A 12,827-nucleotide genomic window follows, 5' to 3' on the forward strand; every position below is an offset into this window, starting at 1 on the left:
TATTTTTATTCTATGCAATTGATTGTACCTTATCTCCATTTGACACTCAGTAACGACCATTTCTGTATAATATGTACTTTTACTGTTGATACTTCAACTACAATGTGCTGCACCTTCCCGATTGTGTGTATTAATATGATCAGTTGACAGTCAGCTTCATACCTGGAAAAGGCTTGAAAAAGAGAAAACCCTTTCAATTTGCTTTACAAAAACCTGAGAGAATAAATGAGAATAAATGTGGTTCCATTAAGATCAACTGATAAAATAATAAACCGTGTAGCTTGTCATCACTTTCAGTTCAGCTTATGCTTGTTAATTCCCATGTGAACAGATGATTCAAAGAAAGTATGGAATGTATGACCATGAACATTTTACCCAAATGTGTGGCCTGTTCTCATAAAATGATGTATGAACCTTTTTACAGCACAACTGCTCTTAGAAACATAGCAGCAAAATGTAAAACTATTATATATAATTCATTGTACTTCACGTCACACTTACAAAGTAGCACTCCTGCACATTATGTACTTTTGATATTGATACACCATCTGCAGTTTGCTTTGAACTCTTGGTGTGGTAAAGTGGATCTTTAAATGCAGGACACAGAATTTCGGCAAGCACGTGTGCGTCTCCTTTCCTCTTTGCGTCTTCTTTTAAAATGGGAGCCTGTTCACAAATTCCGTTACAAAACTGTTTCACGTTTCAGTTATAATTATGTTCAGCAAAAAAAACAACCTCATTTAAAATTTTGGGACGACTCCCTGTAACTGATTTAAGACATCACATCGTCATACTTTGAGAAAAGTGTTGCACGGCGAGAAGCTCACATCTTTGGAGCTCTATTTGTCCTTCTTCTTCCATTGTTCTACAATGAGGCGAAGTGTATTAAATACAGCGTCTTTGCACTGATCACCTTTTCATGGAGTTGGAGTGTTTCTTTGTTGTCACTCTTAAGGACGATGAAGCCTAAATTTTAAGGAGCACGCCGATTATTTGGGACTTCGGCGTATTTGCTTTCCTCCCAAGACTCAGACATGAAGACAGAAACCCTTCCCTCCTCTGTGCATCAGGGAGCTGAGACCAAGAGAGGCCAGCTGACTGCTAGTTAGCTTAGCACAATGACTGGTGGTGGACGGACTGTAGCATAACTCTGTCACAAGTCACACACTTTTCACAAAAAGAGTCTGTGCCTAAATCAATGTAACAAATATTCTGTATAGCCTTCATTATGAAAAAAAAACATAAAATTGCAAGACATAATTTTAGAATCTTTTACACAGCCAAACTACTTTGGTATATGGGTGCAGTGATTTGCGACAAATACTTCAAAACAAATGTTTGTTGACTTGAAGAGCGATTGCCATGATTAATCATGGGTGACACTTAAGAGAGGATGACAAGTTTTACTTCTGGAAAACCAAGATCCTTGCAGGTCTTTGCAGAGTGCAGATGGGGAAGAAAAATAGAACAGATTTTTTGGGGGGGGGGGGGGGACATACCCTGATGAAATTGTGCATACACTTAAGGGGGCACGTACCTCAGTTAACAGACTCCCTGATGCACAACAGAGGAGAGAAGAGCATCTACCCTCTTTTATGGCTCTGAGAAGGACAGCAAAAAAAGCTCGTCCTAAAAAAAGTTGGAACGTTCCTTGAAGATGATTCCGTCCCTCTCCTTGTGTCAGCTTTAGAACCTGAAGACAGTGGGGAATTTAGGAACACACTGCAATTCACATCACACATGTGACCTGAAAGGGAATGCAGTCGGATGCACAGCAGTGCTTTGATGCCAGTTGCATGTATTAAGGATTCCATTTTCAAAATTTAAAAAATATTATGAGAGAATCCCAGCATGAGCGTGTCAAGACACATTTCTGCACAATTTTCCCTGTGATGATTTCAAACACGTGTGTTGGTCCTTCCTCTCGTCCAGACCCTCTTCGCAAAATCCTTGATTCCAGCCTTTGACGAGCTGTACATTCAGAACCGAGTCAGGTTCCCTCCAGGAAACCCCCCCTCCTGTTGGAGCGACGCCCTCCACAGGGAGACTCTCTACATTTTTTTTGTGTTACAGTCTCGATATATGCAGGCTTATCCAAATGCAGCATAATTTGTCACATCAGGTCAGCCATCATTCATAACCCCATTAAAGCAAAAATAATTTATTAGTTGAGTGACTAAATAGTGATGCTCTTAAATACATATTAAGATCATTTTCTTTAAAAGGAGGTCACATTTTCTCTTCTGCTGAAAAGACAAATTTCATTCCCACAAGCACACACACATTTTTCTATTAACATTTGATTGCATTGGTGACATGAATGTGTTTCCAGGGTATTAATAAACATACAGTTATAGCCAGGTGGCTCATGATGGTGGCAATACGGAAAACATGGTTTAGGGAGGAGTTCAAGAGGTGCACACGTGGTTATTGAATCCAACTCCTGGGTCTTCAGGGGGGTGCATACTGGGCCAACAATGGTTCAAGGTTTGGATTGATGGTTCAGTGGTCATGCACTGACAGCATCGTCACAAACGGTATACACACTCCACTTATGTGTCAGAGGAGCCGTAACGTGTGGTCATATGATGGAAGTGCTGCATGTACAGTACAACAAAGGTTCTCAATATGGGGGACGGCACCAATGCAGGAATCTCACTATAAATCCTGGGGCTCAGCAAATGATTGTGTGACTTTATATAAAATCAGATTTGTACACTGGCACTGTTGTACTGTTTTACATTCAACTGCCTGTTCCAGTGATTATTATTCGTCAGGACATAGATCTCATTGAGTTTGTGTGAGTTGCAGTGTTTCTGCATTGCCAATGTGAAAACAATTCTTGGCACATTTAGACTGATGTGATATATCAGTTATGCTTGATGCAGCATCAACATCATTTTCAATGTTTTAAAATTTCAAAAAATGTATTAAATGAATAATAGGGCAAAGACAAGTCAATTCAAAGAAAAGCCTAAAACGCCTAAGCTTTTTTTTGGTTTTTATTTAATGCTTCTCTCTGCAACAGTCTGAGAAGTTCAGGTTTAAGTGGATGTTAATTTTATTTCGAAAAATTTTAGGTCGCTTTAACGCCTTCAGTTTTGGTGGATTTGGGTTGGTTCAGGGGAGAAGTTTCCACATATTATCATCTTTAATTTGGTCTGGTTTGCTGTCACAATCTTAGCTTGTATAAACAAATTCCCTTTCCACTGTCGTTCTAGTAACAAGGACCTGTGGTGCCACGTAAAAGTATCGAACTTCAAAGCATTTTACTTGCCTTTTTCCTCCTGTTTATGCACTTGTTGTGCAAGTTTAAAAAAAACAAAAAAACAACCTCTCCCCTCCTCACTTCTCAGTGTTGTCAGCGGGATCTGTGTGCCAATTAAATGGTGCTTGTTTCACTTCCTGTATTTAGTCTGTTTCCTTTCACACCTTAAGCAAACCATACCGTGCTCTGCCTGAAGACGGATCGTATTTCAGGAGGACTATGACCAAACCTTTAATTTTGGTTTGGATGAAAGTGAAAAGTCCGAAAGTCTGGACTGAAGGGAGACTTGTGTGAAAGAGCTGGCAGTTTTTCAGAAACCCCTTAGGTTTTACACAGCATTTGTATGTCGAAATGGGTTAATCTTAAACCTTTAATAATCAGCTATATAATCTTATTTTTACACGCCAACAGGCCCAGTTACCGCAGTAAAATGAGAATGGATTTCTTTTCATTGTTCTTTTTAGATGTAAATCCCATGTTGACTGTGATGGTGCAGTTGGCTAAATAAATGTGGAGGTAAACATGAAAGCCAAAATGGAAGTCATTACTCAGTCTGGTGGTAAAAACAGCCGAGGGAGTGGGTAGGAGAAGGTCGTGACTTGTTCAGGTTGAGAACTACTGTATGTGTGCCTAAACACCCACAACTGAGTCTGGACTCTTCATAATCATCGGGGCGGGAGGATAAACCATTATTGCTTGTTGGAGTTTCTGTTTTGGAATTTTGCCAATGCAGTGATGTAGACAGTACTGATCAAAAATCGATCAATGTAATGTCTCCCTCAAATACAATCTGCGCTGGATTCTTTCACTATTTAAGGCAGAGGTATGTTAGGTGTATGATCATCCATGTCACATCTCTACACTTTTGAGGACTTGCTTTTACAATGTGCTTCCGTCTGTTATGTACCTGGACGTCCTCTCCACCGGGACGTTGCCATGGCTGCTAAGGCTCTTGTGGTCACTTGTCCGTCCCTCCCTGCCCTATCTCTGGGCACAGGTCTGCTCAACATCAGCAATGGTCTTTGGCGTATCACAAGAGAGAATCAGAGGGCCTCCTTCGTCCCGTATCATCACATCGTCCTCAATTCTGATACCCAGACCGCGGAAACGCTCCGGGGCGTCATCATTGTCCTCACCAATATACAACCCTGGGATAACCCAAGGAAAAAAAGAGGGGTGGGGGAGTAGGAAAGCAGACCTATCATGAGCCATGAAGAGAGTGTGGCATGAAGACGATAAAGATTCTGATGATTGACAAAAAAACAACATTATTTTTTAATAGAGAGCTCTACCATGGTTGGATGTACACAAATGAGATACAATACTTACAACAGAAAACCATTCTATACATGTGGTAACATGCTATTTCTTACCTGGTTCTATGGTGATGGTCATCCCTGACTGTAGAGGTTGTGAGCGGGACACTTGAGGAGTGTCATGGACATCCATGCCCAGGTAATGACCAACATGATGGGGGCAGTACCGCCTAGCAGCCTTGGATGGTCAGTGAAAAAATAGAATAAGAACAAATCCATCATCATGTCCTCTCCCAACCACATGCACTACTGTCAGACCAAACAATCAGACCATAGTCCTCTAGGAAAGTTAGGACTAAGTTTGTGTCCAAGCGAACCATGGTCTGGTCCACTGCAGGTAAAAATATAACTGAACTTGATGTAGGAACTAATTTTGGAATCAAGACAAAACAGTGCATTGTGGGTGGAAAATGGAAGCTGCATCTAGAGGGAGGATGGACAGAGGAGCCCTGCCCCGATGTATCTGTTTAGCTTTCAACGGTTTTATTCACATAATGTAATTGTCTCAGTGATTTTCCCTCAAAAATTACATTGCAATTATACGGCATGTAGCTTTTAGTTTCATAGTTTATATTTGACAGTGCTTTGAGTTCTTTTCCACATTTAAATCTGATCGGTTAGTTAGCTTTCATAAAGTTAACACTTGGTTTAAATTTGTCTTAAATTGTCCTCATTCCTTTTTTTTAAGCCAGTGCTGAGAGAGCAGCTGCCAGCTGCTGTAGCTGGGGAAACATCTTGTCACACCAAACAAAAAGATAAATCTTAAATCATTACTTCTTCCAAAAAAATTAAATTTAATACTTTCAAAGACCTTAGTAAAAAACACTCAATGAAATATGATGTCAAGCTACACAGCGAAAATGGCAAAAACTGCACAACGGAGTTTTATCCAACATTGCTTGCAGTCGCTGCAGTGCGTTTCCAGTTTATTTTTTTTCTCCTTTCCTTTTTTTTTTGCAATTTTCACTTAGCTTTGAAGTCCAAAGCCCAAAGTTCCATCATGCTCAGAGAAATTCTGTTAATGACGGTATCAGGTTTCACATTTATCGTCTGGAATTGGCTCAACCTGCTGTTGTTTTGCTCCCTTTGAAAACTGCACTTGAACCTTCGGAGAGGACAAACTGACACCAGCTTTTCTGAGCACGGAAGAAATCGAACACTTAATTACGGAGCTATGGTATTTATCTGTACCCATGAAACACTTGTGTGAATGAAACTCCGTTAAGGCCTTATTGGGTTTACAACTAAGGCAGCAAGCCATACAACTGCAGAGGTCACAGAGTGAGTGAGTGGACATGTTAACATGCTTCTTTCGATGGAAGACACTTATTTTTGTTATTTGCCAATATAACTAAACTGACTTTCTGTACTGTATTGTAATGGTTGGCTGGCAATTAGTGTTTGTCTAGAAGCCATTAGTTTTTCCTCTTTGTGTTTGTTTGTCATTTCCCCGCTTTACACTAAGATAAGTTAACAAGCTGCCACCTACATATTTCTCATTCAGATAAAAGATTTGTCTTGATATTCCAACTCTGCCCTCCAGATAATCATTCCTTATGATTGTTACCTTTATTACATCAGCACCACTGGTACTGGCCTTGACTATGCCCAGTCGTCTGAGCTGGCGTCCCAGAAGAGCCAGCATGGTGTTGTAGATGTGATCCAGACTGATGCCGGGAGAACACAGAGACAGACAGGACAGCTGCACCTCCAGGACGGCCTCGTACAGCTCCGCCTGGGGAGGACTGAATCTGGCAGGAAGGAGGTCAAGCTGAGCTGTGCTGACATGACAGGACAATACCACTAAAATGTCATCTTGAGATTATTTGGTCAAACTTACTTCCCATTCACTGGCCATGTTCGAGTGACATCACTGACATAACCGTAGTATTCACAGCCGCCATCAAGCAGAACCATCTCACCATCCTGGCGTAGGAGAGAGAAAAAGAGTTCTTGCTGCTCAGTCGGCATCGTTCTCAGGCTGGTTATGTGACCGGTCTGATGCTGGAGCAGTCACACCTTCCTTTACCTTGATAATCTGGTTGTTGTTGATGTAGTGGAGAGTATTGGCTCGATTCCCCCCAGCTACCACAGGCGGATACGCCAGGAAGTTGGCACCATGGAGCCGATTCTCAAAATCAAACTGGAATAAAAGTTAACTTTAATGAAATGACCTTTTAATAACAAAACCTTAATGTTCGCGGTCATCATCTCTGCAATAAGATGCTTTACACTGAGATCACATGTTATGGATTGGACAGCGAGAATATAGTCAGGACGTTTGAATTTTTTTCCCGTGATGTGAGCTGAAATCGACTTAAAAACACAATGTTAGTCATAAAACCTTGTCATTCAGAGTATTTTCATCTATGGCGCAAGCTTTTTAAGAGATATTATTACTATTGTTTTTTTAAACTGGATTTTCACTGAGTCATACACTTGCTAAAAGTTGTAAAAGTAGCCTAAAACTGTAACTTGTTGGGACAAAGATTTATTGACCGTTCCACTGTTTTGGAAATAAGGAAAAATATTTTCAAATCCAATATAGTAAAAACTTCTTTTTAAAAAGATAATGTCAACATCTGTAAACATTGTCTATGACAGCAATGTAAATATCAGTATATTACACCATAGCACCATATTTAGCTTTTGCACCACCACAACGAACAAAACTGTTGCCAAGTTTTTTGTTTTAAATTTATTTTTCTATTTTCGATCAGTAATAAAAATCAGCAACAAAAACAGACATAGAAAAACACAAGAATACGGGGGGGCACTCTGTCTTACATGATGATGCCGTTTTGTCCATCTTACACAATACAGCTCTGTTTTAAATTGTAAGCTGTATTTAATTTGTTCCATTGATCGCAAAATGTGTATGTCCTCTTTACTTATTACATCCTTTGGTATCAGTCCTAGGTAAATAACTCAGGGGTCATTAGGAATCATATCCCAAAGTTTTCTCCATGGCTCTTAGGATCCCATCCAAGTGTGTATCTTCTTACATGTCCAAAAAAATTGAGAGTGGTTGTCACTCAATTGCCCACACTGTCTCCAACAATATTGTTGCTCACCCAGTTGTCTATTTTTAATCTTTGGAGTAATAAAAAATAAATTAAATTTTTCTACCCAAATTCCCTCAATCTTCTGGAGCTTGTTGCAGTGTGTTTGGTCTTATTCCTGGAGTGCCAATCCCCCTCTGACAACTCTACATTTAATTCTTTTTCCCATTTCGCTTTCATGTACATTGTATTTCTTCTCTGTTGCTTCAGTAAACCTCTATACAGTTTGAAGACAGTTCTTGAAGGAATTTGCTCATAAGCACCTGTTAACACCTCAATCACATCATTCCCTTCCAATGAGATTTCCTTCTTAATTTCTGAGTCACAGAAGTTTCGAAGTTGTAAATATATCTGTATAAATCACCATCTTCTAATCCAAACGCATTTTTAAGTTGTCCAAATGATTTAAAGTGTAAAGCCCAACTCAGGCTCTTCTCAATATCCTTCCATCTAGCTTGATAACTCAGAGAACACCAATATACTGTATATCATAGTTGCGCACCCTAATAATATTCTGTAAGATATGGCAACGCCAATCCTCCACTTTCTTCGTCTCATCCTGGGCCTGCCTCCTGCCCATATAAATCGTGATACTAACCTGCCCCATGCCGAAAATTGCAAATCTGGTATTTTAATTGAGAATTGAGCAGGTAGGTTTTACATAATTCTGCTGACTCTACAGGTGGATATCGGCAAGGCCCTCACAATATGATACCCATCACAATACTACATAATATTATGATATGTTGTGATATTCTATGGGAACAAGTATGGTGTCCTGCTAGGTGTATTTCCAATTTGGTTGTGTTCCTTTAATACCCAACGGTGGCAAGACAAGGTGTGCAAAGGTTCCATCCATCCATCCATTTTCTTCCGCTTATTCCTGTTAAGGGTCGCAGGAGGAGGGCTGGAGCCTATCCCAGAGGCAGGGTTCACCCTGGACGGGTCACCAGTCCATCACAGGACCAACATAGAGACAGACAACCATTCACACTCACAGTCACACCTACGGTCAATTTAGAGTATCAATCAGCCTCGTCCCCTCTTGATGTCTTTGGACTGTGGAGGAAGCTGGAGTACCAGAGAGAACCCACGCAGGAACAGGGAGAACATGGAGACTCACACAGAAAGATCCTGTGATGGAGCCGGGACTCGAACCCGAAACCTTCTTGTTGTGAGGGGACAGTGCTGACCACTGCACCACCGTGCCAAGGTTGTTTTAGGTTTCTCTGGCATGCTGGTTTCTGACTGGCCATTTTCTTGACCACTTCAGAAAATGCTGCACAACATAGCTCCTCTTCTGTGACACCTACTAAACACACACACAACTTGTGTATTGTATTGTATTTACAACCCGTCTAAAACATGAAATGTTATTTGGAAAACCCAAACAATATTAAGAGGTTGAGTATTGATATTGTATCAAGAAAAAAAAAAGTATTGGGATATAATGCGATAGTGATATCTGTTCCCATCCCCAGCTGACACTCAAAAACACTACGGACTAACATGACAGCATAACCTCCTCGGCAGGGGTAACTAGTCACGCATGAACAATGTACATTTTTCTGGATTGTTCTGTGAGTGACCACTATCATCCTCAATGAGCACAATGTAAACAGCAGATGTTAACATAGTGTATAATGGTGAAAGTATTAAATAAGTTCAGACAATTGGTCAATCACGTCACATCCTAATGAAGAATAGTGTTGGGTTCTCTGAAACTGACACTTGCAATTGTCTTAAAAGAGAGGGTGGACCAAGCTTCCCACAAGTTCACTTACCTTAGCAAAGAGCACAGCTTCATCCACGTCTCCGTGAGACAGAGCCATCGTCCTCCTGAAAGCCTGAAAGAAAAATTGAGTTGGATAAACCTGACCCACAAATGGATCTGCCAAGTAAAAATACACTGCTGCATAAACTGAGAGTAATTTCTATGATCATGTGAATCCAGAATCTGTGGGCACGGAAATATTTTGGGATAAATGCTCTCTGGTTTGTGTTATAGTCAAACTAGTATTGACCAGTCACATGTGATGTGGCTTTGATTCCACGCAGGTACGCAGTCTCTCATCTCTGAGAGACAGCGTCCCAAGCTGCTAACTTGACAAGGTCTGTCCTAATAAGCTCTAGCTACACGTGAAGCCACACAATGAACAATTAAAGAAACACTGTAACATGCAAGAACATTAAAATATTACATACTTGCATCAAATTATTAGAATACTACACTTTAAATCATTTAAACACCAACCTGTGCTGTAATCCGACCTGCTTCTTGCATGAGTGCCACCTCTGCTGGACTCTTGAGGGCTCTGAGAGAGTGTATGAGAGGCCTGAGGGTGCAAGGCATCGGTGCTGCCTCTAGCACAGCACCCACATATGATTGGTGGAGCTTAGGGTTGGGCGGCTGAGAACTATCATACCAAAACGTAGCGCCTGAACAAAGATGACAGTAGAGAAAAAAGATTTCAGCTACTCAAAATTAATGTTATGTCCTGTGTGGGGGATTTTTCTGGGGGGAAGTACAGTTCAAGTTCTAACTCATTGTTCCTCTTAGAACATAATGGGGTCTGACTTACAATAATTTGTTAACACCTGCAAAATGATAGAAACGCTTGCTGACGACCCTTGTGTGAGTGGCTGACTTAGTGATATATACATGTGGAATACCCACTCGGAAGACTTCAGGGATAGCGGCAGAGGGAGCAAAAGCTGATATTTAGTTCACTCGTAGCGTGTTAGCTTGTTTTTGCCAGCTCACTAGCCACAGTCCATCCAACATTTGCAGCTAAAGTTCAACGTTTTCATTGTGCCCAAGGAAAAGCTGGACCAAAAATGAACCAGAGGATCTTCACAAACCAAATGGAGGTCCTCATGAATGGACTCCAGGTGTTACAAACTCCATATGTCCATGTCTAGTCAGTGAAAGTCAGTGTGTCCTTTTAATCCACAGGACCATCTCCTGATATTTTATTCAGAACACACTGCCACTCCTATTTCATCAAGCGTCCACCTGAAAGATTACAGTTGAAAACTTCCCAGAGGAGCTGAGAACAAGGACAACAATGGACCTCCTCCTTCTACACACACTAACCCACTCACCTTTCAGGCTCTTGAGCACAACCCCTAGTTCATCTGTGCTATGAACCCTCTCTATGCCAGTCAGAGCAGCTGCTCCATCCTTCCCTGAGCGCGGCCCGTCCCACAGCTCTCGGCCTTGATCTCTGCGGGGAACAAAGAGGATAGCCTGGTCTGGTCGTCCTTTCCCATAAAGAATCAAAGCACTGTCAGGCTCTAAGATGCCACTGAGGTAGAGGAAATCCTGTCAAAAAAAATAGGGCAAAGGGTTAATAACAAAGCCATGATAAAATTACAGATAACTAATATCTTGATTGGAAATTGTGATAAATAAAAGATTAGCCACGAATATTTTTTGCTTTAAAATGATACTATTTTAAAATACAGTATATTATTTCCTTCCCAACTATATTAAATTGAGGATGAAGAAAGAAATACACACCTGGTTCTGGTGGAAGGGGTAAGGGATGTCATTGGTCATGTAGCGGGTTGGATGGGACAAAACAATGGCCACATGGGTGCTGGAGGAGGCTGACGGGCCCAGCCTGGCAGAGTGGGCCTCAATAAGTGAGGCCAGTCTGAGTCTGCGGAGCTCATATTCAGCCTGGCTCAAGCCTGGAGTCACCTCACCTGTGAAGCAAATCGTCACCTACATTTTTATAGAAAAAAAAACAGCATAGTAGTGCACAGTGTATCATGCTGCAAATAATGATCAAATTAACAGGTGTTTGCAATTTGGAGATGACGGCACCTGTCATCTGTAATATTGTTTTCTTTTGGGCCTTGTTCAGACTCTGAGCAAATCAGATTTGTATCAGCAAACTCAAGACTTGTCTAAAGTCCACACTTTTACTTACAATGACATCAGATATGTTGTGTCAGTCAACATCAACCTAGCTTCCAGACACAAACGTAAGGAATCAAGTAAGACAAAAGACACCTGAGCATCCAGACTGACAAACCTTAACCCTCAATCTCCAAATGAAAATATTTGCATAATTATATGTGGTTTTAAGCTGTCAAGAAAGCATAAAATTTAACTGTATACAAAAAAAATTAAAAAAAAATTGGACTGGCAGTCAGAAGTAGGCCTGATCTGATCATATCCTTGGAGGTTTTTCCATGTCAGGTGTTTATTCACTAGCATAGTTTACACAGTGCTCACCATGCTTGATGAGGTGGGGGTGGGTGAAAGGGCTGGGCTGGCCCAGGTACCGAGCAGGAACTGTCTTTGGTTTCAAGCCTCCAGGTTTCACTGAAATGTTCCTGCATAGGCATCCTAAAAGAACAGCACAACTCTTAAACATGACCATTAATTCTATTTCATCACCCTGCTGCTGCTGTCTACGTTGGCCGGTAAGTGACAAAACACTTTCGTGGTTCAAAGCTGTTTAAACTACGATACATGCCCATATAAATTGAGCTCACCTCGTTTCCAGCGGTGGGGAGGCAGCAGTCTGACAGCCTTGAACGCGGCGCTGGTGGGGGACAACATCGTAGCCGCGGTTCGAGGACACGGGTCAGCGCTGGAGCCCGTCGTCCACAGGCGACATGAGCAGCCACTGACAGAAGCGTCTCAAAATAACTCCGAATACTTACAGAGACCCTTGAGGTATATTGTTCCCACTTTCCACAGTCTACAAATAATCACGGAGTTACTCGTTGTGGCCCCAGCTAAACGACTGACATTAGCTTTGACATTAGCTTACAGCATTCATTCAAGACAGTTGGTATTTTGCTTCTCCTTCTTCATTTTTTCGATTTCCGGCGCGTCTACACGCAGCAAATTCTTATTGCTGCCCTCCACAGGTCACTTGAAGAAGTCTAATAGAACGCTCCGATTTTCTTCTTAGTTCTATAAAAAAGTTTGCCCTGAGTTTTGCTTTTCAGACGACTTTTTCCCTTTGATTTCCTTATCAAATTCATGCCCCGTTTAAACATCTTACCAATACATGTTTCCATTTTATTACTATTTGTTATTGTGCATTAATAAACAATTTTCTATGTAAAACTTAAATAAGCAATTTTATTTTATTTTTCCTTTTGAGACCATACGACATAACCTTTTCCCTTAATCTAGTTATTTTTATGCCATGAAAT

At 41.0% G+C, this 12,827-nt stretch overlaps 1 protein-coding gene across 1 annotated transcript; it reads right to left on the minus strand.

The window, feature by feature from the left end:
• Positions 1 to 1,533: 1,533 nt before the first annotated feature.
• On the minus strand, positions 1,534 to 12,499 carry xpnpep3 (X-prolyl aminopeptidase 3, mitochondrial). The gene is made up of 11 exons (XM_086185676.1): positions 12,156 to 12,499; positions 11,893 to 12,006; positions 11,170 to 11,357; positions 10,752 to 10,971; positions 9,901 to 10,085; positions 9,431 to 9,493; positions 6,614 to 6,727; positions 6,425 to 6,510; positions 6,152 to 6,335; positions 4,642 to 4,762; positions 1,534 to 4,416 (listed from the first exon to the last, which is right to left on the minus strand). The coding sequence occupies exons 1-11, from the start codon at positions 12,220 to 12,222 to the stop codon at positions 4,250 to 4,252; spliced, it is 1,509 nt and encodes a 502-aa protein (XP_086041802.1). The 5' UTR covers positions 12,223 to 12,499; the 3' UTR covers positions 1,534 to 4,249.
• Positions 12,500 to 12,827: the final 328 nt, after the last annotated feature.

The sequence above is a fragment of the Aulostomus chinensis genome, chromosome 18 (assembly GCF_037954235.1).
Source record: "Aulostomus chinensis isolate RoL2024-O1b breed Wild chromosome 18, RoL_Achi_v1.0, whole genome shotgun sequence".
In the NCBI taxonomy this organism is placed as follows: Eukaryota; Metazoa; Chordata; class Actinopteri; order Syngnathiformes; family Aulostomidae; genus Aulostomus; species Aulostomus chinensis.